General features: G+C 36.5%; 1 protein-coding gene across 3 annotated transcripts in view; it reads left to right on the forward strand.

Moving 5' to 3' along the window:
* MDFIC2 (MyoD family inhibitor domain containing 2) overlaps positions 1-27,357 on the forward strand; it is a 332,530-nt gene that overhangs the window by 267,560 nt on the left and 37,613 nt on the right. For all 3 annotated transcript variants that reach the window (XM_074198749.1, XM_074198750.1, XM_074198752.1), the window contains one exon: positions 4,307-4,345. In XM_074198749.1, coding sequence (XP_074054850.1) covers positions 4,307-4,345 — 39 coding nt within the window. The remainder of the gene's footprint in view (positions 1-4,306; positions 4,346-27,357) is intronic.

Below are 27,357 nucleotides of genomic sequence, written 5' to 3' on the forward strand. Positions count from 1 at the left end.
CTTAGTGGATAGTGAGTCAAGGAATCTAGGTTCAATCCTAGGTGGTTGTCGGGAAGTCACAGAGTCTATTAGTGCCCTAGGTCATTCTCTGATCTCTGAGTTGAAGGGCAGGGAGCAAGCTACATTGGTAAAAGGGGAGGGGGGTTTCCCCAATGGCAGTTTACTAAGTCAATGAACTCACAGATTTGGACCCTTTATGAGAAAAATAAAGGCAGTACACATTGATCCAAAGACAAAAGGGAAACCAATCTAACACACAAGGGCTCCCCTTCTGGTCCAGGGTAGTTTGATATTATCTATATAAGTTGTGTATGCAGGTCAAGGAAAAAGGAATGAAGAAGAAAGACCTTCACAGTCATGAGTTCCAGAAGGTGTTCCAGGTAGAGGAGACTGTCTGGGCAAAGGTACAGAGGTGGGAGATCAGAAGATTATTGATTGATAGCAGTAGGGGAACTTGGAGGCCAGTAAAGAATAAGGCTCTCATTTTACAATTAAATCTAGGTAGGTTGGAGCTTGCCCAAGGTCACTCAGGTTGTATCTTGTCCCAAATTCTTTGCCCCTAAAGTCAGTACCATACAATTTGCTCAAGATAGAATATTGAAAAAGGGAAGCAGCAAATGGGATGGCTGCTATTTTTCTCCTTTATACACAGTAGGGAAGGATCAAAGAAAACACGTCTTACTTAAGCTGCTGCTGGTATGTTTGTTAGTATTGCTAATGTTGGCCTCCCTTTTCCAGGATAAAAATGACACAAGAAAAGTCAATTAAAGGACTCTCCCAACCTAAAGATCCAGTTCAATTCAATGTCTGCTAACAAATCCTTAGAGGCCTTGTTTTGGATCAAAATATATTGGTTTATCCAAAATGGTGATTTTTCACTTTAAAAACAATTCACTGTTGAGACCACTAAGGTCCTCACAATCCTGAGCTTTAAACAAAAGCAAATCCACCTTGAAAGTCTACTCCCAGTGTAGAAAACATTTCAATACTCAAATCCCTTAGCTCAGAGCTGCAACTGATAATTCTTGTGACTGGGGAAATTCAGTTGAGTCTGTGTGTGTGTGTGTGTGTGTGTGTGTGTGTGTGTGTGTGTGTGTGCATGATTGTGTGTTGCCAGTTTGTGTATGGGTGGGGATTGATGATTGGCATCCTTATATCTGAAAAAGTGTAGATGCTTCCTGAGAGGAGACAGTCTCCTCCATAGAATCTGACCTACACCTTCTCTGGGGAGGGGAAGATCCCGAGGAAATAGGCACTAAGGTGATAGAACCCTGAGGTGGGGTGAAAAATATGGCCATAGCCCTCTAGGGGTGATCATATGTACCCTGAAAAGAACACATGCCCTACCACAGAGGAATCCTGGTCTGCTATATGTTCATGAATAAGAGTGATTCTCAACTAATCACTGCTATGGCCATAGTCATTGTAATCAGCAGCAGCAGCAGCAACAGCACCGTCATAATAATCATAATTATAATAATAATTAGAAGTTATATAGCTCTAATTATATAAATTTTGAAAAATTATTATTTTACATATTTATATATTTAATAATATACAATATATGAGAGCAATTTATACTATAGTAATATAATATATAGTATATACAATATACTCGTAGTATATAATATATATTATATTGCAATGTCTATGCTATAAAATTTACTCCTCACAACAATCTTTGAGGTAGGTACTACCATCCCCATTTTACAGATGAAGAAATTGAGATCGAGAAAAGAGAAATGTCCAGGGTCACACAGTTATTAGCCAAGGTCTTCCTGACATCAATTCCTACAATCTAGTCCCAGGGATATCTGCCCTAGTTGCCCTGTGATGATTACAGATTTTTCCCTTGACTTTGGTTTCCTCATTTAGTTCACTTATGGACTTGCATCTATCTCCCTAAGCTCATAGAACATATGTCTTCTGACACCTATAGATAAAGATATTCTTCAGCCGACACTACTTTTACTCACATTTTCATCTAGATTTTCAGCAGTGATGATCAGACATTCCTACTTTCTCCAAGTTCCCAGTTTGACTTTTGTAGTTGTTTTCAGTCTTGTCCAGTGTTTTGGTACCCCTTGGGGCTTTTCTTGGCAGAGACTCTGAAGTCATTGAGTATTTCCTTCTCTGCTTCCTTTTATAGATGAGGAAACTAAAGCAAAAATCTCAATTAAGTGACTTTACTTAAGGGTTATGTGACTTGCCCAGGGTCACACAACTGAAGGTATCTGAGCCCAGATTTAAACTCAGGAAGATGAATTGTTCCTGAGTTGAGGACCAGTCCTCAGAACTTGATGCACAGAATCATCTAGTTATCCAACCCCCTCACCCCCATTTTGACTAATGGTGCTCATTTACTCTAAAGAGAGACCAGGGGTAAAGTTTGTGATTTTAGAATTGAAAATAGACCCATATGAATGCTGGCTGTTTCATTATGAGAACAATGCATGTAAATATTTTCCAAAACAATGTATTCCACAAATATAAGCTATTATTATTATTATTATTATCTTATAAACGATGACTACAGAATTATAAAATCTTCAGTCTGAAAGAGGCTTGCAAAGGTTTCCTCATCATTCCTCATCACCACCTATTGCATCTTCAGCAATTGATCATTCAGATTTTGCTTGAAGACATTCAGTTAGGAAGCTCACTCATCTCCAAGGGAGAGCCTTCCATTTTTAGCTATTGCTAACTTCTAAGGAACTTGCCCTTGTTTTGGATATCAAATTTGACTCTCTTGAACTTCCACCAATTGTTCCTCATTCCAGTCTCTGGGGACAACAATCAAATCTAGGACTTCTTATACATCTGACATCTTTCTTCAAATATCATAAAATGACTACCTCTTAAAAAGTCATTCTCATCTCTAGCCTAAATTTCCTCATTTTTCTTCCTTGACCTCTCCATTCTTGGCCAGGTTTCTTGTTATCTTTCCATGGGCATGCCCTAGCCTCTTGTAAGAACCTACGTGTCAATGTCCCTTCTATGTTATCCATAATTTGACTGCCTATTGGATTGGATCAGGGCAGATTGATGGAGGATTATCATCTCCCTTGTCCTGGAAATCATAATTTCATGAACATAGCCCAAGGTCACATTTGCCCTTCTGACTGACACATAACATGTTTTCCTCTTATTGATCTGACAAGCCACTAAAAACCCTGTCTCCTAAAAGTACCCTGCACTGGGCTAATGTCTTCTCCATCCAGGTGCTGTGGTTGCTAGTTCGACAGTGATTAGATCTCTCATGGTCTATTTCATTCAACAAAATTCCCATAAAAGGGACAGGAAGTGGAAGATAAGAAATGGTAGCTTTCAAAGTGAATGTTAATTCAACAGTCTAATCAAATAATGAGTTTTTTAATGTCATATACGATTCCTAAGTGCTTCATTGACAAACTAATGAAAGTAATGAAAGATCAAGGTCACTAGAAACCACATCCAAATTGATTAATTCCTAAAAATCTATGGTGACCTAGAAGACCACATCAACTCATTTTGAAAAATGTTTAATATGTCACCTCAACTGCAACAAGAATTTCCTGAGCATCTACTAGATACCTAATTCTAGATCCCAATGTAGCTCTACCTATTCATCCATCCATCCATCCAATCATCCTTCCATCCATCCTTCTCTATCTATCTAGCTACCTAGCTAGCTACTAACTCTGTCTAATTATCTATCTCATCTGTCTATTTTTCTTACCTATCTTCTATATCTATGTGGTTATAGGTGTGTGTGTATATATATATATATATATATATATATATATATATATATATATACACACTCTTCTACAAATTGTTTAGTTTGATGTTGTTTCTAGAGCACTGGAATCCTGATAAGTAGGTAGAAATCCCAGCTCTGACATATATTAAATAACTGCACAAGCAGGCCCAAAGCCTCCAAGAGCTCACCTGTAAAATGAGGGCCATCATACTTGCATGATTCATCTACTTTTATGATGAAGAACTTTGAAAACTTAAAAGTTATAGAAATAACAATTCTTGTAATTATTGTCTTTAAAAATCCATTTGGGGAGTTTGAAGACAGCAGGTAGAATCAAAAGGATGGCAGAAATTCATTAGGTTAAATTAGTTTTTAATAATTTAAAAAATAAAAGTGAATCAAGAAGAAATGTTAGCAAAGTTTTAAGAATAATTGATTAACCCTTTTGTCTTTTTCTCTCTTTTGTTCACTGTCTCTCTCTGTGTTTCTGCCTCTCTGTTTCTGTCTGTCTATGTCTCTGTTTCTATCTCTGTCTCTGCCTCTGTCTCTGTTTTTCTCTGGCAGAATTATCCAGTTCAAGCCAAAATCCCCTTGAAGATTCTGGTAAGTTCACCATTTCATTTTCTTTATAATGGGTTTCCCTGGTACAAAATGTGAATGGAGTAAATTCAGCCATCACCTTGAAGAATTTATCACCTTTCCAAGTTAATTTATTTTAATGGAATTAATGATTAAATTCCATTTATGATCCAAGAAACAAGAAATAAGGAAGAAAACATTTGTTTAGTAGTTATTTTATATTGTAATATTTTCAATATTTTCAAATGTTATCTCATCACAACAACCCTAGGAAATAGGTACTATTATTAACCCTCTTTTATAGTTAAGAAAACTGAAGTGAAGTGACTTTCCCTAGCTTACCCAATGTCCTAGGTGGGTTTTGAACTCAAATCTTTCTGACTCTTAGACTTGTGCTCTATGAACTGTGCCACCTACCTACCACAAGCTGTTGCCTTAGTTCGTCACCACTGTAAGTTTACAGCTACACAGATGAAAATAAACTTATGAAGCATTTACTTTGTGCAAAGCACCATGTTTGATACCATAGGAGATACACATAAAGTTAAGGTCCTATCCCTGCTCATAAGCAATTTTATCTTGGAAAGAAATAGCATGTTTTGCCTCTTCAAAATATGAATAGGCTATGCAAGTCTTAAGAGAGTGATTGCTGGAAAGTTGGATGACTTGCCAAGTTGAATAGTTGGAAAGTCATAGAATCATAGAACAATAGTCAATGCACCAAAAAGGAATCGCCACCACGCCATACAAGACAAACATTCATCCTCTTTCTAAAGACTTCCAATGAGAGTGAACTGTTTCTTTTCTAAGGCAACTCAAAAAAATGAAAAGAGATCATTTTAGGGGATGACATAAGCATGTGAAGTATTAAATAGCCAGAGGAGTAAATTAACTGTTTACATCAGTCCAGTGTGGGAACATTTTCTATAAAGTAGGCTGCCACTTAGCAGCCCCCAAAAGTTACCTGAGACCTACAGAGATTAACTGACTGATCAGACACTCCAAGGGTCAGGCTTGGCATTTTCAGTAGTTGAGACTGTGTTGACCCCAATCCTAGCACCCTAGTAGTGATATGGGAAAATGTTTCAATGTAAGAATTGGGTGGGCAGTGAATGTTCTAGATGTTATAGTCCTGAAGAGTCACCTGAGGTGTTCAGAGATTAACCCTAACCCTAACCCTAACCCATTTTCTATAATCTTAGAGGGAATTTATGTCAAAGGCAAGATTAGAGCCCAGGACTATCAACCACAAAGCAACACTACTCATTTCCTCAATTCGTGTCTCTAAGGTTTAGCAAAACATCATGATCACAGGGCCTCTAAACCAACTCCATTGATGATGTGGGTGAAAGGAAGCTGAAAGGATAAAAATCAGCTCCCTTAGGACTTTTGTAACCTATTAATATTTTGAAGAGATTGGATTTATTTCATTGATATAGAAAAATCTAGTAAAGAAACACTCTACCAATGGAAAAACACCTATTCAAAGTTTATAGTTTTAATGAATTTCCTGGGATCATTGACATATCAATCAACAAGTATTAATAAGTACCTACATCTCAGACAAAGAATTAAAGAGATCTCACTCTTCAGAGATCTGACCAGCATGTGTCAGAATTGGCATTAGATTCCAAGTCTTGCAGATTCTGAGACTGGTTCTCTATCTATGACCCATACAGCCTCCCAGTAAACTTTCTATGAATAAGTCTATACTAACCACGTTGTATTATTAATCCAGTTTGGAAGTATGAACATATTAAATGAGTAACAATTCTTCTGGGACCACTCATCCAACTGGCAAGGGAGTCATATGTTGAGGTCTTTAGAGGGTAACTTGTAGACTTATTCGCATTGAACTAGTAGTAACCCTAAGAAATTGTGGCTTTTAAAACAACTCATGAGCGCCCCTTCAGTATACTTCTGATTAGTAACAATCATCCAATTTTCAATTAGATATTAGAAGAGTATTTTTTTTACTAAGCCTACTAAGAAAAGTTTCTGTTAAGCATCACTTCAAATGGACAGAGTACACAATCCAATGTAATATATACAATTCCGTGCTAAATGTGGGCTAAAATTAAGATGCAGTGGTAAAAAGGCATATAGGTGGGGAAACTTGTTCCCGGTTACTATTAAATCTCCTTTTGAATCTATAGCCAGAATTCTTCTTTGGCATAATTGGATCACGATACTTTAAGCTTCTTTCCTTGGGTGGTTGGATTTGTCCTCAGTGAGTTTTCTACTGGATCTATCAATGGAAGGGGGGGGGAAGATTTTTTTTTCCTCTCCTCCAAAGAGTTTGGAAGTGATAACATTTTAAATGAGTAACAATACTATTATCCTTTATTCTCAAAGAAGACCATGACACCAGGGAGGTGATGCCATGATAAGCACATGAATTGGACTTGAGAGGGCGGGTGCTCGGCTACGTCACCAGCATCACTTTCTCCTCCAGAGTCATCTATTGGTCCAGTGGCTAGATATGAATCAGGATGGCTGGAAATGGCCCTGGATTTGAGGCAATCAGGGTTAAGTAACTAGCCCACAGTCACAGCTAGTAAAGTGTAAGAGGCTGGATTCGAAGTCCCATCCTCTTGACCCCAAGGCCAGTGATCTATCCACTGTACCATCTAACTGCCAAGTGAGGAATAATTCTTCTGGAACCACTCACCCAGAATGGGCATTTAATATTAAAACTCATGTTTAAACTCATGTTTAAAATCATAGATTAAGGTCCTCAGAGGGTAAATTGGTTACTACTAGGGTTTGAAGGGTAGCCCTCCAATGAAGAGACATCCCACTGAGTAGTTTGATTCAAAATGGAATGTTTTAGGGGCAGCTAGGTGATGAATGGATAGAGCACTGGTCCTGGAGTTGGGAAGACCTGAGTTCAAATGTGACCTCAGATATTTAATAATTACCTAGCTATGTGACCCATTGCCTTGCCCCCCCCCAAAAAAAACCCAACAAAAAGCAAAAAGTAAAAACCAAAATGGAATGTTCTACTCTCAAAGTGAAATATTCTACACCTGGACTGGATTACTCTGGACTGGGTAATATCTAATCTTTCTCTGCAATTTCAAGATTTTGAAGAGATGGTTAGCTTCTTTTATCAGTCAATAGCTCCTTTTCACATCATGACTTGTCAAAGAGGTTCATATTCTAATGTATAAATAATCTTGTATATACATCCTGTCTACTGATTGATTGATTCTGTAATTCAATCAAATAGCTGTTTTCAACTGATAAAGGCATCATAGAATAGATCAACTTATTAATTAAGGTTAGTGGAAATGGAATTCTACTCCTTACCCATGGCCTATGAAATAATATTTACTCTTCTTAATGGGCACAGCATTTAGTTCAGATGAAAGCTTCATATTCTTGTAAGACAATCAGTATCAGATCTCAGAATTAGATTTATAGATCTAAAGAAGGGAAGGAACTGAAAGGTCATACAATTCTTTTATTTTAGAGAGGAGAAAACTAAGATCCAAGGAGTTTAGGTGACTTGTCCAAGGTCACACAGATAATAGGCATCAAAGGTGGTAGTCACACCCAGTGACTCCAGAGTACACACTACACCCAGTTTGTTGACATAACCCTCCCCATAATGATGTTACTCTCATTACTCTAACTAGATGGTAGCTGTCTAGAAGAGAAAACAAATAGATGAAAAACTAATGATCCTTTGCAAAATGCATGCAAAAAACTGGCCCATGATCATAGAACTAGGCTGAAGATAGGGGTGGACAGCTCCAATAGCAGCAAACTATTTCATCTTCACATATAAATTAGACCCTAGGGTCCATTTTATAAGGAGTCTGGAGGATAAATACTCCTGCTACCACTCAGGACTGGTGGCTCCTTTGGGGCAGTCTCTGACCAAGAGTCCCATCTGCCCATTTTAGTAGAAACTCATGAGTGATGGGTCTCAAGAAGGCCGAACGTCTGGCAACATGTACCGATAAACCATGGGATATAGGAAGTCATCATTCTGGGCAACTAACAAGTCACTCAGACCTAGCTTCTGGAATTTGGTTCTTTTGTTCTGTCAGTTTGAAGAGAACAGAGCGGGTGATATCATTTAGAATGGAGTTCTTTTAAAGCTTTCACTCAGGAAAAGCAACCCGAGCTCTGGGGGTAGAGCTTAGCTCAGAAAAAGAGAAAGAAAAGCAAGTTTGCATTGACAGCTTGATCCCAGAGAGAGGTGGCTGGCGGCTTGTCTAACAGGTCCTCTGGGTCTGGATGAGGCAGAGACAGAGCAGCAGTCATATTAAGTGAATGCATGCTGCCAATGTTAAAGGGACAATTACCATGATTCTGCCTTGCTCACTGTTTGCTACTGCTGTTTCCTTCAATAAGGCCCCTTTTCACTTGCCAATTGGAGCTTGTCAGACAACAATATTTCTCTTGCACAAAACACAGATGAAAATGCCCTTGTGTTTTTAATACATTTATAGTTGTTAACAATAGTGCTCCGCTGACAGAGGGGAGATTGTTCCTGTTATGAATGCAAAACAGTTGCAGGCAATGATGTGCCATGGCTGCTGGGCTGACGAGCTAGAGGTTAGCATGGGTCCCCCAAAGAGCAAAGAGTTGTCCAGTGGTTCTGTGGTCCATACTGGATGGCTCATGGTCAAAGAAAATGCCATGTATTTCTCTGATCCTTGGGAAAATGGCAGGGGTAGGAGAAGAGAGAGAGGTGGGAGCATGATGATGAGGATGATGCAAACATTAATACTGATACTCTTTAAGGTTTTCAAAAGACTCAGATCATACAACCAGACCTGAAAGAAACTTCAGAGTCATTGCAATTCAATCTCATCTCTGATTTTAGAGATTTTAGCAATAAAGAAACTGGGGGACAGGTAGCTTGAATGATCTGCCCAAGGTTACCTAAGTAAAAAAGTATCTGAGGCAAGATCACTTCTTTTTACCCTATCAAAATTAACTTATCATTCTGCATTTTCCTGTTTTAGCCAAGGCATTTTGCTTCCTTGTTTATCCAAGAAGAGAATTTATACTGGAGACATACAAGCAAGTTTCTCACAAGTGAAAAACGGCTGACCAATTTATAGTTTAACGATTGGGATGTGAAAACAAAGGAATAAATTGGCAATGATACAATGATGAAGGATGAATGAAGGTGGAAGATAATATAATGTTAGGAGAGACCAAGTTGGGAGATTGTTGAAGAAAAAAGTTATCAGCTATAATGAGACATTTTACAATTATCGGAAGTTTCTTGATTGCCTTCCATTTTCCTGCTCAAGGACAAAACTTTTTTCCCAAGTAAACAAATTTCCCCAAAGTTTTTTCAGGTCAGCAATGTGCCCACAGTTCTTAATAGTAATATCACTTTCTTTAGAAGCACAGATAAGACAAGGGTAGGATCTTGTTTCTACAATTCCCACAAGAATTTGTTGATCTAGATATGTACATGTGTGTCTATATATTTTTATTATAATTATATGCATATCATATGTGTGTATGTATATCATATATGTATATGTATATCATATATGTATCAAATCATTATTATTATTTGAGGTAGTTGTGCCACAGTAGAAACAACACTTCAGATTCACATTCTGGATTCAGAATATTTGCATTAAAATGCTAGTTTTGTGACTTGCTGCTTGTTTTTGACCTTGGATCAGAATCTTGATTTCTTCTTCTGTCGATTGAGGGAGTCAGGTTAAATGACCTTTAAGGGTGCTTGCAATTCTAAATGTATGGTCCTATAATACCCATTTTATACATGAGGAAACTGAAGCTCAGAAGTTTTAAATAATCTCCCCCTAGTTACACAATGGGCAAATATCAGAGATGGGATTCAAACTTTGTTTTTCCTGACACCAGATCTAAATATTTTAATACTATAACAAACTATCTTTGCCTTAATATAGAATATGTCTTTAGATTTAGAGGGCACTTAAGTATTCAAGTTGTCTTCCTAGCAGTAGGAAGACAAATGGAAAGATCATTCATTGTAGAACAAGGTTTCAAATCTTGGTTACATTATTTTACTACCTGTGTGATTTAGGTCATCATTTTGTCTCTCTTAGCCTCAGTTAATTTTCTTGTAAAATGAGAGTTGAATCATATTATCTATAATACCTCTTCAAGTTTTTAAATCCTATGAAGCCTTAATACATTGGAAAAGATAGACTCTTCCCTCTGTTTTCAAATCTAACTGCCTTACTATCTTTACTTGAAAAATACATATTTTTTTAGGTTTTTGTAAGGCAAATGGGGTTAAGTGGCTTGCCCAAGGCCACACAGCTAGGTCATTATTAAGTGTCTGAGACCGGATTTGAACCCAGGTACTCCTGACTCCAAGGCTGGTACTTTATCCACTACACCACCTGGCCACCCCTGAAAAATACATATTTTTAAAAAATTATGTCTTATCTCTGTTGCTCAAATTTAAGAGAGATCCTCTTTACCACTGAAAGCAGTGGAAATCATCCAGCTTGTTGTTGGACTTTGAAAAGGCCTCACAGTATAATATTGTGGACCAGCAGTCATAAATCAAAAACTCAATGAGACCCTAGAACATTGAGTCCAGTTCCATGTTACAGGCAAAAAACTGATGCCCCTAGAGATTAAGTGTTTTTCTCAAGATCACTCAGGGAGCAAGTCAAAGGTCTAGGATTCAAACTCTGAATCCAACATTGCTCTTCCCACTATACTGAGCTAGCAACAGTCAGATTTGTCTCATGTTATGTGAGAAGAGAAATCTGAAAACTAGAAAAATAGTATGAAAACAAATTATTAGGAGCAGTGGATAGAGTTCAAATCCGGTCTCAAACACTTAATAATTTCCTAGCTGTGTGACCTTGGGAAAGTCACTTAAGCCCAATGCCTTGAATAAATGATTTTTTTTATAAAAAGAAAAATCATTGGAGAGCAGTGATTGAACAACAAATATGAAGGAGGATTGATCTAGGATTATTTCATTGTTAGAGGGAACTCACTTCCTAGTGAGAAAACTTGCTCTGTCAGTACTTGTAAACTTCTTTACTCTTAAAGACTGGCCTAAAACTCTCAGAGATTAAATGAGACTTGACTAAGGTCACACAGTCAGGATACATCAGAGATGGGAATCGAGCTCAGGTCTTCTTGGTTCCACTATGTATTTAATTGGCAAATAATAGAAAGTATGGGACATTTTTTAAAATTAGATGATCCATGTATCTCTTTGTCGAGTCTTAACCTCTCTCCTGATGTTCAGTTTCACATTTCCAATTGCATATTGGTTGAACTAGAAGTCCCATAGACATCTCAAACTCAACAAATCCAAAACAGAACTCATTGTCTTCCTCAACTTTCCCCTTTTCTTATCTTCCTTATTATTGTTGTATGACCAGTTTCCCTGGGTTTCATTCTTGATTCTTCACCTGTGATATCCAATCAGTTGTCAAACCTTGATTCTACTTCACAGCATTTCTCAAATTTACCACCTTCTCTCCTCTGAAATAGCAACCACCTTGTTACAGGCCCTTACCACCTTTTGCCCAGACTACTCCAATAGTCTGCTGGTAGGATGGCCTGTCTCAGGTCTCTACCCACTCCAGTCCATCCTCTACTAAACTGTCAAATGGATTTTACTCAGCTTTGGATCTGACCAGTTAACCTCCCTACATAATAAATTTCAATGGTTTCCAAATGCTTCTAAGATCAAATATAAAATCCTCTGCTTGGGCTTTTAAAGATCTAATAACCTGACCCTTCCCTACCTTTCCAGTCTTCTTATAACTTTCAGCTTCCTCCTCAACCCCATGTATTATACAATACAATAAAGCTTGTACTGATGCAGTTTTTATTGAAAAATTCTCCATCTTCGATACCCTCCATCTCTTGGCTGCTCTGTCTTCCTTCAAGATCCAGCTAAAATTCCACCCTATATTAGAAACCTTTTCCAGTCTTCCTAACTACCAATGCCTTTTTCTGAGGGTCTGCTCCAACTTATCCTGCAAAAATCTTGTTAGTAACTAGTTTTTAGTATATTATCTCTTCCATGAGCCTGGTGAAATCTTTAAGAGCAGGGACTATTTTTTACTTTCTTTTATCTCCAGTGTCTGGCATAAAATAGACACTTAATAAACTCTTGCCAACATGACTTGAGGAGTAAGCTTACTAGACATGTTCCTTAGCAGGAACATCTACAAGGAATGACTATTTTGAGGTAGTAGAATCAATCAATTGAGGAGTCAATGAAAGGTCAGAGAAGGAATACAGAAGAAACAGGAGTACAGTTTCACTGACACTGAAGGAACAGTGAGTGTGATAAGGGAGTAGCACTGGTTAATAATGTCAAACTATACAAAGAAATCAAGAAGAGTGAACAAGGTCATCTTTGGGGGATTGGGGTCAATGAACTTTAACAATGGGGTTCTTAATCCAATGTCTAAAAAAAAAAAACCAGAATAGAATATACAATGATAGGGGACAAAAAGGAGAATCTTGTTTTAGTTGTTATCTTGTACTTCCTTATCTGTGTGTTCACAACTTTACTTTATATCCATCTTATCTTCCCCAATAGATGTTAAAATTCTTGAAGAGAGGAATCCTTTCAAATTCACCTTAGTGTCTCCAGAACCAGCTCAAGCAGAGTAGGTTTCCAATAAATATCTGTTATATTCAGTTGAATTTGTTTTTTTAAAGAATAGAGGTAGCTGATCATGTTTTTTAGGAGAGAAGGAGCCAGTAGAAAGAGAGAAACTGAAGATCCAAAAATGAGGCAGTAAAATACTTGAGATAAGGGCTGGAGTTCAAAGACACAGGCATTGCCAAGGAGATGAGACATCTCTTTTTTTTTTCTTTATTTCCAAACCAGAAAGACAGGAGAGAACTGGTGAACACAGAGAGGTTTAGAAGCATAAAAATTAGAACCTGAAGGAATAAATCAGAAAAAATATGGTAGTTAAAAAGAATAAGGGTGAATATTCACAGATCTTTACTATCCCTGCCAATTTTGCTAGTCTCAGAGAAAACAGGACTCTATGCATGTGGTATTTCCTGATTTTTCAGTTGATCATGCCCCTCCCTTTTCCTCACCACTTCATCCTTGCAATTGCAATTACCTTTATTCACTCTTTACAAGTTTTTTAAAGAGAGAGACAGACTCATTCAAGCACACATGCACACACACACACACACACACACACACACACACAGGAGGTTATCCTTGATAAAAATATAAGCTTCTTGAAGGCAGGAACTATTTCATTTTTTTATCTATTTATCCCCAGTACATGATCCCCAGCCTTATATAGTAGACAATTAATAAATCTTGCTTTATTGATTTATTTGATTAATTTTAAAATTTCTTAAAAGAGTAAATTTGATCTCAAACTTAGAAATGAGTCATACTTCTATCACCCTTTCTTGGTTAAGGGTGCCCATAGAATTTTTAAGTGGATACCTTGGCACTGTTTCTGTGTGATGGTTTGCCTAGAATGCTTCTTGCACTCAGAATGATATAAAGAGGAATTGCTTATTGATTGCAAGCTTCTCTAGATTCCTCTGTTCTCAGCTAACTCGCCTAGTGCTGATTGTCCCAAGCCATGATTTCATGGTGGGGCCTCATCAATGAGATCCTTAGTAAGTCCAAAGAGATCACCCTTGTTGATCACTATAAAAATGGTGCCCAGGTGAACATTCAGTCTCGACAGACCAGGCAATAGAGATTAATCAATGAACTTGTAATAACTGATCACCAATGGAAGGCATTATTCAAGGTTATAAAGACAAAGATGAAATGGTTCCTGACTTCAAGAAGCTTTCATTCTCTCAGTAGAAAGAACATATCCATGAAGACAAGTCAGCTAGGTGATAGACCAGATAGAGATCTGGACTTCAAATCAGGAAGACCTGAGTTCAGATCCCAACTTGAACACTTCCTAGTTATGTGACCCTGGACAAGTCACTAACAAGTCACTTTGCATCAGTTTTCTCAGCTGTAAAATGAGGATAATAACAGACTTGCAGGATTGATTCAAATAATATTTGTTAAGTACTTAGCAAAATGCTGGTCACGTGGTGAGCACTATATAAAAGTTTCTTTTCTTCCCTTCCCCAAGTTAATGGTACTATCAGCTGAAAATTTGGAAATATCATGTGAGCAGGTGTTGTTTAGCAGAGCTTGGAAGGAACTAGGGATTCTAAGAAGCATGGAGGTGGAAGAAGGATATTATAGAGATGTGGGGCAGTCTGAGCAAAAGCATGGAGATGGAAGATGGCATGTTATGGGGGAGGGTTAGTAAGAAGGTCGGTGAGGGTAAACTCTAGAGTACAAAAAAAAAAGGAAAAATATAAGTCTGGAGACATAAATTGGAACCTGGTTGTGGGAATGTTAAGTGTTATACTTGTCCCAAGAGGCTACAAAGAGCCATTGGATCTTCTGAAACAAATGAGTGGTATGGTCACACCTGAGCTTTGGCAAGGTGGTGAGCTGTATCTAGAATAGAAAAAAAAAAGAAAAGATCAAGCCCAATCACTTTTGGTAAGTTATCCTTCTCTTTTAAAGAACTCAAGCTGATCCTTGAGACAAAACCAAATCTCTTTAGTGCTAATATTCCCCAGTGAGACTCTAGCATAGGGGCGGGAAAATTCTTTTTCTGCCAAGGGTCATTTGGATATTTATAACATCATTGACAAACTATATTTCATCAAACATTTAATATTTCATCCCAAAAAAGCACCTAGATTTATTGAATTTGGATTCTTGCCTTGGCAAAGACACACCAATACGGCCCATGGACTGGAGGTTCTCTGCCTCTGCTCTAGAACAACATCAAAATCCATAAGCAAATGACAATCAAAACTGCAGGTGATACAAAGGATAAAGGAAGTAAACATGGTGGGTTGGCCCAAAATTGGACCTATTAACAATGATCTATTGACCCCAAGAGCTAGAGAAAAATATTTCAAGAATGTACGAGATTAGAAAAGGAGATAGGCTAATCAGAGAATGAATGGGCCAAGATCAATGTGCTAGTACATCAAACTACAACTGCACGATGGCATACAGTGTACCAAATAGGAATTTTATCAAAAATGTCCTGAAAATTGGAAGCAAGATACCCACAACCATAGAAGGCATGGAGGAGCTGAGATTTGTATCAGTGGAGAGGTACCTACACCAATACAAAATAATGAAATGCTGATTAGGAAGAGCTTTCTTTTGTTGCATATTGAAATATAGTAAGATCAATGCCATCAGAGCACTGACCCATAGAATGTTAGAGCTGGAATGGACCTTAAAGATCATTTATTCCAATTCCCTTACTTGACAAGTGAAAAAATCATTTTGTTAAGCTAACATATCTCATCTACTATTCGAATTCTATTGTGCTATCTTCCAGATAAAGAGAGTTAAGGCAGGGATGCTACTCTTTTATTTCACATGGAAAAGAGGATCTTAACTGAAAAACAAACAAATAGAGGAATGGAAGAAATAGAAGTATGCTTTTAGAAAACTTCCTGTCATGGGAGGAGTTTTCCATTTCAACATCTAGCGCTAATACAAAAAAAAATGTACAAAACTTTTAAGTGTTTCTCCAGATTCCAGTAAATTGATTTTGGAAACTTTTCCCCTTCTCTGTGCATTAGTCTACTTAATAGTCTACAAGACAAAAGGATGAACAATTTAGAATAAGCACACCAGGGATCCTTCACCCAAGTATATGTTATATATTAATAAGGCAAAGTCCATTTCAGAATTCATGTTTCTGTAACTTGACTGTATTGGCAGTTGAAGATCTGTAATGAGATGGACAATTAGTTCTTAAAAGCAGGGAGGAATGCTTATTACTGAAGTGTTGGGCAGACATTTTTGCTTTGTGTTCAACTGCATTTTGATTAAAGAAATTTCTTGAGATGCTATTGAAATGTGAAATAATGCCACATTCATGATTGTTACTTTTTTGGTATTTAAGTGAATATTGGAATAGATCAAAGGACCATTGATCAGAGAGCTCAGCCTATTTCTTCCTTCCTTTTTTAATTACGTTCTTTAAAATCACACCAACAAAATCAAAGCTCTTCCACAGACTAACAATTAATATTTGTAGAAGGTAAAAGAGCCATATAACATCTTTTCTGTCATTATTACTATCACTGTGGGGAAAAAATGGTGAAATAAATAGAAGCACCATTGCTTCTATGTTTCGTAAATCAACAAAAGAAAAAAAAACTGATCACTAATGGCCAAATTTACACCAATCACTCTCCCAAAACTTAGCTGAGATGCTTTTTGGATAACAGTCATTGTTCAAGGAACTTGTGAAGTATAGCATGGGAAAGGTCCCACTATGTTTATCTTCCATCCATTCTGCATTTCTTTTATTATTATAATATATATTCCCCATTATATAATAATATATAGTTACCAGCTTCAAATTGAACTAATATTTTGAGGACACATATATTTGCATGTATATATGTGTGGATACACATATATGTAAATATATATGTATGTCTATACGTGTATTATATAAACCTGCAGATACACTCCTATATTAATTATATAAAATTATACGTGCACATACTTATGTATGTGTATGTGGTAGGAATATCTCCCCCATGATTAGAATGAAGGCAGAGACTTCTTTTTGCCTTTCTACACATCACCAAAACTTATCCTAGTGGAGTATTGTAGGCCCTAAGAAGGCTTGGTGATCACATGCTTTGAAAATAATTCTGTGGGCGTTCATGGGCTGCATACAAAGGGTAACAAGACAGCAACCCAAAAGAATGGGGGACAGTTAATATGAATTTATATTACATTAAGAAAATCAAGATGTCCAAGAATTAGAAAACAATCCTTCCATATTCAGAGCACCTCTAGAGAATATTATTATATGTGCTAAGCCTTAGGAAGGACAAGATTAAACTGTAGAGTGTTCAAGCAAAGATTACTAGGGTGGTGAAAGATATCAAGATAACATGAAGATTTGGTGAAAGAACTAGGAATGTTTAGCCTGAAGGAAAGACTTCAATTCTGTCAGGAGAAGGAAGCCCCAGATATCAGAACAAGCAGCAAAGGGTAGAAGTTGCAAAGATGAAAGTTTAGGTTGGATGTCAGGAAAACATGCTGTTGTTCTCCCTCTACCTGGGGATCTTCAAACAGCTTTCTCCTAATTAAACTTCTTCCGACAAAGGTTGGATAACTACTTCCAGGTATGAATTTGACCAGGTTGTGCCTAGGAGGTTCTGTCTACCCATTGTGGTAGAAGTGGGTTCAGTTTAGAATCCAAGAGTAAGAACACCAAGAATTCATGGTACTGATTTACAGATACTCAAGTCAAATAGCACAATAATATTCATCTACTAGAAATAGCATGACCTAGAGAAAAGACAGCTGGTTTCAGATTCAGTAAGTCCCACCTCAGACTCATATTGGTTGATTTAATCATTTATCCTCTCAGTACTTTTACTCAAAAAGACTCAAACTGCAGATCAAGTTGAATGAGTAGAGAGGGAGAATGTCTCATATCATTCTTTTTTTTAGGTTTTTTTTTTGCAAGGCGGGGTTAAGTGACTTGACCAAGGTCACACAGCTAGGTAATTATTAAGTGTCTGATGCTGAATTTGAACTCAGGTCCTCCTGACTCTAGGGCCTGTGCTTTATCCATTATGCCATCTAGCCTCCCCCTATCATTCTTTTCTTAGCATGTTGCACTTCTTTGGATTTCTCAGTCTTCATCCTGAAAGATCATTTTAGCCATGGAACTCTTAAACTCAGAAGTACCTTCTCCCCCTCCCCATTATTGGAGTGTGAAGACTCCTCTTATGACCTCTACTTAAGGAGAGTGACCAAGTCATCCTTCTCATATTTTCCCACCACATTGTAAACCTTTGGAATTCTTTATTGTCTTCTGTTGGATATTTTCTTCCTTCCACTCATTCCCCCAACTCCATTCAGCTTCTTTCCATCTGGTGTTCAACTTGTTCCCTGGAGCAACATGCCCTTCTTAGGAAAAGATCATTATTTCTTATCTCATCACCTTACTGTTAACTCAGATTGCCACCATCTTTGCCAACCTCCTCTTCCCTCTGGTTGGAAGGTAGATTAGCAAATTCCTCCCAATGCCTTCCTTTATTGAGGGAAGAAACTAGAATCTTAACTCACTCCTCTGCTTAGTCACAACTCCTTGGAATAAAACATCCCAGGGTTGGGTACCTCCTGGGGTCCTGAGCTTTCCTGCCTTCTTTGTGTATTGTATCCTTCCATTGCATTATAAGCTCCTGGGGGCAGGGAGTTTCTTTCCCATTGTAAGCACCATAAATGCCATTAACACAAAGGAAATCAGAGAAAGTATAGGACTCTATGTACCAAATCTTATGGATTAAAGGTGTTCTCCCATGGAGAGTGAGATACCAACTCAATCAAAGGAGATGATCCCAGGTGTCATCCAAAGGGTAAAACTCTCTAAATTTCACAATAGATTCCTTATACTGTCAACTTCTTACTCCAGTCCTTTTCTCCATTCCCTGTCTAGTGTGGGCTTGGCATCATACATTTTCTCTCAAAGGTAAAAGTGAAGAGGAATCATGGGCCCTTGGCTCAGCTCTTACCTCTGACACTAGCCACTTATGGAACTTTGAACAAATGAATTAACCTCTAATGCCTGCCATTCCCTCACTTATAAAATGCGGTTTGGATTAGACCTCAGAGAGGTGGCCTTTTCCTTCCTACTGGACTTTGGAGCTATGACAGTCCAGTTAATGTTCTTCCAACTTTTTTCCAGGTTAAATCATATGGTGCTAAACAGAGAAAATATGACTCAGGGAAGCAAGTGGAACCCAAGGGGAAAAGCAAGGAATAACAAAATCCAGGCAACTGGGAAAGTAAAAGAAAGGAGAGGATAAGAAAAAGAAATGGAAAGGCAAGGGAAGGAAAGGAAAGGAAAGAGGAAAGAAAAAGGAAAGTAGAGAAAAGCAGAGGAAATGAGAGAGAAAGAGAAGCAAAAACAGTAGAAGGAAAAAGCTCTAACATTTATTTCAATGTATACTTAAAGAATCTGAAAACTGAAGCATGATTATGGAATCTTCACTTTTTTTTACAGTTAAAAGTAATTTTAAAGCAAAAAGAACATAAACAATACACACTGACTCTTGACACTCCATTGCTTTCTTAAACTCGAATAATAAAAATTTGCAAATGAACAAAAGAGTGGGAGGTAGATATCTGATTTACAATGTTTTTGAGATAAAGAACACTATAAAAAAAGATCAATGTGAATAATAAAGCATTGTTAACTGAGTCATGACACTTCTATTCTCAGGGAAGATTTGAACGCTAGAACTCTGCAAATGAGCACCTTGTGCCACCTTCAAAGTGGGAGGAAGACATATAATTATAATTCTGAAAGTGAAGAGAATTCAGGGGGAAAAAACCTGGAAAAGTTTATTGAAAAACATATTGATGTATCAATATTATAAATTACTTCATCTTATTAAGCTAAAAAAAATTCTTTTGTGGACTACCTCATCATTCTACAGAACATATTTCTCAGAAAGCTTCACCTGCTTTAAAAATACTTATGATGTGACAAAACATTGCTACTATATATTTATTCTGTAACTTTACAAGAATTTGAGATATGGGGTACATATGGGGTACATATATATATATATATATATATATATATGAAGATATATGTGCATATATATATATATATATATATTCAAAAGACTATAAACTCCATTGTCTTCAGTACATGCATCTATTAACTGTTACCCAATCTGGTATTGAATCAAAGTCAATACGATTTTTTTAATATCCTATATAAAGGAAAAGCAGATATAATATTTTGCTTTCAATTAACAGATATTTTCATCTATCTCCTTCACTCTGTTGGCAGTATGAGGGAGGAAAAAAAAATCAAAAAATGTAGTGATGTTATCAAGAGCAGTGTTGAAACAGAGTAGAAAAGGAACTGGAAGAAGCATCTTACTTCAGGAATAGTGAAATAAATGTTAGCAACCCAGAGGTGAATCCTATTCTAAGGTTTTTATGTTTAACTCCCACTGAAGTCTCAGAACAGAGACCCCAAGTGTTGATCAGGGCTTCTGTGCTGACCCCATTACTGCCACTGCCATTCATGGAAGCAAAGGGGCAGTGGAAAAGTCAAACATTTAGTTGAACAGGCCTGAAATTATAGAGCTGTTGGTTAATGTGTCCTCTGCAGGGTGCTTTACTGTCTTAGGAGAATACTCTCATTAAAAGCTGCAAAAAGAAAACCAAACATCTTTTTTTCCTTTCTAAAATAGGCTTTTATAAGAATGCATATAGTCCATCCAAAGGTTTTCACATAAATAAGAGAGAAAATATAAAAAGTAGATCATGGGGCCACTAGGGACATAGCTGAGCAACAGTCTAAATACTTGCCTGGCTTCATCAGAAAATGTTGTCACCATCTTATTCCCCCTTGGGAGATGCCTCAACAGGGAAGCACATTTGGGGTCCCTAGCTAGAACTCTTGCTTTAGTCTCCTAGAAAAGGCATTGAGAATAATGAGGACCAGGAAAGGCTTTTTTTTTTAATTAATAGGTGAGACTTTAGTTTGTTGCTGTTTATCTTCTCTTTTGGAAGAAGACCATGACTTTAGGTAGGTGATGCCATAACATGCAAGTGACTTCAGTTTAAGTGAGGGAAAGTTGTGCAAAGTCAAAGCCTCAGGTTCTCCTGCATAGCCATCTGGGTCCAGTGACCAGATATGGAGCAGGGAGACCAGAGGTGACCCTGGATGCAGAGGGAGACCTTAGCATTTTTAAATAAGGTCTCACTTTGAGTGAGGCATCACCCATCAGAGTTTCTGGTCAAAACAAAACCAATTATTATTTACATTCACTCTGAGTCAGTCAGGGTTCAAGTAATGATCAAATGGGGTTGGCCTGGCACCTACTATGGATCAGCCAATGAGAGTTAGAATGATTTGGGGGTGGGAAACTCCAAGATATCTTGTCAAGTTTAGCAAAAAGATGGAAGAAAAGAAAGTTGTGTTGACCAACTGGCTAGCTAAAGCTCCAAGTACTCACATTGGTTATTCTTTGACCTTCATACTTTAAGAGGTCTAAACATCAGAGAGGTGATGCCATGACATCAGGTGAAGCATATTTTAGTGAGAGAAGGCTGTGCAAAGTCTCCAGCCTCACTTTCTCTTCTGGAGACTTCTGAGTCCAGTGGTCAGATATGGAACAGCAACAAACTAATTGTAGGTAAGATTTGGTAGAAGCCAGGGAAACCCCGAGATGGAAATAAGGTGGAAGACTATTCTAGGTTTAGGAATGGCTGATATTTTCTCAAGATCACACAGCTAATAGTGGCAGATTTAAGACTAAAACAGATTTAAGCTGCTCATTAAATAACAATAATTAATTGTTTGGCCCAAGTGCACTGGAAAGGCTATTGATATTGGAATTACAAAAACTGAGTTAGAGACATATTTAATTACAAAAATTTTAGGATAGGTAGGTGGTGCAGTGGATAGAGTACTGAACGTGGAGCCAAAAGGATCTGAGTTCAAATTTGGCCACAAATACTAGTTGCATCATCATTAGCATGTTACTTAACTTTGTTTGCCTCAGTTTCCTCATCTGTAAAATGAGCTGGAGAGGGAAATAGTGAATCATTCTAGTATCTTTGTCAAGAAAAACTAATATAGGCTCACAAACAGTTGGCCATGACTATTAACCAACTTACAAAAAAAAAATCATGCAACATATTGGGAAAACTAAATGAAAATTGGCACATCCCTTACCCTCACATATCTTTCTTTTTTTTTCCTAAAATAACTTTCAATCTACCATAATACCCACAGAAACTTGAAAGTTAATCAAGAAGTCAAATCACCATCATGATACCAGCAAAACCAAAACTTAAGCATATTTTAGAATGCTGTCTTACTGCCACATAACCCTAGTAACAATAGCTAAACCTATAGAATGCCATCTCTTTGAGATCAGAAATTGCTTCATTTTTATCAATACCCCCAGTGCTTAGTTCAGTCCTTGATAAATAATAGGAGCTTAATGTTTTCTTATTAATTGATTAATTAATAATGGTCAGAGGAAGGAAGGAAACAAATATTTATGCATGTACCAGGATATGTGTATGTATGTCAGTGAATGTGTTTATATATTCTGATTTGATTCTGCCAACTCAAAAGCAGATACTCTTATTATTCCTATTTTATACTTGAAGACAATGAGGCGGAGGTGAAATGACCTACCCAGGATCACCCAGTTAGTAAATCTGAGACTGGAAAATCAGGTCTTCTTGACTCCACGACTAGCATTCTAACCATTCGCTAATTATTTCTGGAATATCATACTTTTTCTTAGATCGCCTATGGCTTAATGGGTTTACTTTGGTGAAAGATCACTGCCAGTTAGGAGTTATGTAGCATTGTATATATAAACCCCAGTATCTTCTCATATTTGAACATCTGTCACCCCAATAGCCACTTGCAGTTCCATCACCTGTATGAGTCAAAATATGTTGAGCATTGCATCCTTTTTGCCCATCACTATAATGAGAAGAGTAGAAGGCGAAGGGGAGCCTATTACAACTAGATAATGCAGTAGGGATATGGAATGAAAAGATCAATTATTTGGTTACAGGACTTCTGCCCATTCTTCAGATTCCAAGAAAGTCTGTTGACAAAGAAGTTACAGGATGGATAGACAAGATTCCCTAATAGAAGGGACCAAAAAACAGGGCTGTATGCAACTAGGTCCTCCCCACACAGAAACACAGATGCTGAGATGAGACTAGCTTTTTCTCCAAAGTCAACAAAACTCTCCTAAGTTTTGTTAGGAGACTGACTGAGAAACAGCACTCCAACAGATTCAAAGAATATTGATATGGTTTCCTTCCCAAAAGGAATAAAAATGTTCACTCGAGTCAGGTCAGGACTCTTTATACTTGGTCATCCTGAGGCTACAGAAATCAATATTTCACGCCCTGCTGACCAGATAAAATTTCATAATGATGCAATGGGAGCTTCATCTATCTGAGCTGAATGCTACTGTTTTCTAATTGAATTTTATTTCTATGATATGATTTAGGAACTCTTCTTTTGTTAACTGTTGAAAGACCTGCAAGTGTCTCAATTTATCCCAACTTGAAACACAAACTCAAAGGAAGTCTATCTTCTATCATCTATGAACAATGGTTCTCTGGGAAAAATATTTTAGATTTTTCTATTTACCATTTTGCTTGGAGGATCAAATAAAGTTATGAATCAGCCTTGGGGAGAGGAGGGTGGGGAGAAGCCTATTCATCCAGAAATTGAATGATTTTGTGAATTGTGGTATCCATGATGCTTACAGTGGAAAACTGAAACAAGATATGGATATTATTATCACAATGGATGAGTGAATCAAGATACTGCCATACTTTAGCATATCAATGATCTCATCAATGTGAGTAATTCCCTCCCAGATTACAAACAATCTATGTCTTCTTATCCTTTGAGTTTCTTGTCTTTCCATAAATTATCCATATATGCATTTGTAACTCATTCTGTTATGTGGTGCAAGATGTTGTTAAACCTATTTTCTGCCAAACTGATTTCAAATTCCCCCCCCCAGAAGTTCATGCTGAATAAAGAATCCTTTCAACAGGAATCTTTTTTCTTATATTTATTAAGCTCTAGGCTGCTACATTTAATTTAATTGATTTTTGGTTCTTATTTACCTACTCTTTTCTATTAATTAACTTTCCTATTTTTTAACCATTACCAAATAATTTTTATATTGGGTAAAATCTGATAAAGCTAGGTATTCTTCATTGAGTCTATTATTATTATTCTTATTTTTATTGCTTTTGAAAGTCCACCCACAGAATTTTGCTATGATCATGTGAGGTTCTATGAAGCAATTCTTTGATAGCTTAGAGGAACTATAGATCAATCTAACTTTTAGCATTTTTATTATATTCACATACCCCATTCATAGACAAGGGCTGTCTCCACAATTGAACCATTATTTCTGTTGTTTTTATAGTTGTATTCATGTAAGACTTGAGTGTTTTGATAGATTGATTGTCAGATATTTTAGTCATTTTTAGTTACTTTGTATGGAATTATTGTTCATGTTTATCCCTATTGCTTTTTCTTAGTAACACACAGAAAGATTAATTATTTTTCAGCCTATTGATTTCGGAGGAAACCCATTCACCTTAGAATAGTTCTAATTGTAATGATTTTTATATTAAATCTAACTCTTTCTCTGTAAATTAAACCCACTCTACCTAGATGTACTTTCTGAAATCAAGAAAAACAGAACAACCCAATCTTTTATCCACATGAAAAAATCTTTTAAATATTTGAATTAAGGAGAGTTCAAATAATATACTGTTTCCTAGGTTTAGCTCCCCCTTATAACCTCAAATCAACAAAAAGGGCACCTATTTCTATAACTGAAAAAAAAAAGCCCTAAAACAATAGAAGACTTGAAATAATTCCCACTAAGAGAGTTAGTGGAAAAACTTGTGGAAGAATAATATACAAGGTCCCTGGATCACCAATTCTACCACTTCTAGTTCTCCTTGAAGTTTTTTTCTGGTAAACTTAATTACAGGCAAAATTTTTGAAGTTAACCTTTTTTGTTGTTTTTATAGGTTTTTGCTAGGCAATGGGGTTAAGTGGCTTGCCCAAGGCCACACAGCTAGGTCATTATTAAATGCCTGAGGCCGGATTTGAACTCAGGGACTCCTGACTCCAGGGCTGCTGTTCTATCTACTATGCCACCTAACCACCCTAGAAGTTAACCTTTCAATAGTGTCCTGACTATGTAACAAAATTTGTGACAGTTCAGGTCATAGTGAATAAGGCTTTGCAGACTTATTTTAATGTTCTACACTTACAGGCAGATACAACAGAAAGCTAAGTTTAAAGAAAAAAATATCTGAAGGAATAGTTGGGAAAAAAAGATTTGAAAGACAATAAATTATGAATTGGCACATCAAAGAACATATACATGTGTGTGTGTGTGTGTGTGTGTGTGTGTATAAGTGTATATTTATCAGTTTCTACTGAAACTTTACAAAAAGTGATCATGGGCTAGCATAAAAGAATTATGACAAATACGGACAGAAATAATAAACACATTCTTTTTGGTACATAGGATAATTTAAATATAGTCACCAAATTAGTAAATGAATATTAAGTAATGACATCCAGACCAATGACTGACAGAATAAATAACACATAATAATTTATTCCAATAAAGAAAATTATAAAAATAAGAAGACAATATTTTAAAATAAACTGTGACAAAAGTAATCCTCAGAAGAAAATTTTACATTAACATAATAGAAAAAAGATCGATGAATTGAGGAAGCAATTTAAAACTCAAATACAAACAAATCAATGATCCCCAAACAAATACTAGGCAAGATATATTGATAAATAGAGAAGTAAATACACTTTGTGGAAATTGTCAAACTTCAAATTAAATTATGAGCTATTTTGCAAAAATTAACTAATTTATAAATTATTAAGTAACTTGCTTAAAAAAAGAGTAGGAAATCCAGTTTTCAAACTAAAAAAAATGAACAAGGTATCACAGTAAACAGAGAGAATGAGAATCATCAGAATCTACTATACTCAATTATATGCCAGTAAAATTAATTATTCAAAGGAAGTAGATATTATCTACAAAAACATAAAATACCCTAATCAACAACAGCAGCAACAACAGAATTCTTAAAGACACTCTCTGGGAAATTAAGCAATTCATAAATGAACTGCCTAAGAAAAATATCCCTGTTACAGATGAATTTCCAAGTAAATTCCTAAAAATGTTAAAGAATAGCTAATATTCATGCTATAAAAATATTCTTAGATATAAAGAAATATAGACATCTTAGCTAAAGTACATCCATTTTGAAAATGGTCCTCTATTAGTTTTGTAAGACAGGAGCATGTACTTTCTTTCTTTTGTCTTTATAGTCATAGATTACTCCACAATTTTGTAGTAACAATAAGATATTCTGCTGGTCTGTGCCCAGAAACATCTTATCCAATTATAGAAACCTTCTTAATCTGAGTAACCTATACCTGGTCTTTAAAGTGTCCAAGAAGTCATTTTGCTTCAATAAATACAAGAAGGTCTAATTTTCTATTCATGAAAATCTGGACATAACGAAATCCTATCTGGTCATAATGCTGGTTTTGGCTTCCTTTTTTTTTAAGGTTTTGCTTTTTATTTTGCAAGGCAAATGGGGTTAAGTGGCTTGCCCAAGACCCACACAGCTATGTAATTATTAAGTGTCTGAGACCAGATTTGAACCCAGGTACTCCTGACTCCAGGGCAGGTGCTTTATCCACTGCGGCACCTAGCCACCCTTTGGCTTCATTTTTAATGTGTAAATAGAGGCCACTGAAATGATTGAAGAAGAATTCTATAGAAGATTTTCTCCCCAAAATGATGAGTTTTGTCCAATGAGATCTTAAGTAATGTGACCTGCCAACTAGAAAAGTGGTCACTCAAATTATTTTTATGATATAAATATGATCTTAATTCCTAAACCAGGGAGGGAAAAAGCAGAGAGAGAGAACTACAGTCCAGCTTTTCTCATCATTCTTGATAAAAAATTATAAATAAAGTAATAATAAAGGATTTTAATAACCATGAAATAATTCACTATGATCAAGTTTGATTTATAGATACAGAAATTAAGAAGACAATTCACACAATGAATCATACAAATAACGAAACAAGATTCTATCAAAAGGAAAAACAAATTATAACATACATTAAAAAAACTTATAAAAAGCTCAGCTATAGAAGGACCCTTCTTCAACATAATTATAGAGCTAACATGAAGAGTTAACATTTTTTGCAATGGGGAAACACCAGAAACTTTTTGAGTACTAATACATAAAGTAAGGAAACCCATCTCTCAACAATTTGATACAGTTCTTGAAATGTAAGTTACAGCCATAAGAAAAGAGTGAGAAATTAAATGTGTAAACATCTTCAAAGACAAGACAATTATCCCTGCATGCAGA

Source organism: Macrotis lagotis, chromosome 8 (genome assembly GCF_037893015.1).
Source record: "Macrotis lagotis isolate mMagLag1 chromosome 8, bilby.v1.9.chrom.fasta, whole genome shotgun sequence".
Taxonomy (NCBI): Eukaryota; Metazoa; Chordata; class Mammalia; order Peramelemorphia; family Peramelidae; genus Macrotis; species Macrotis lagotis.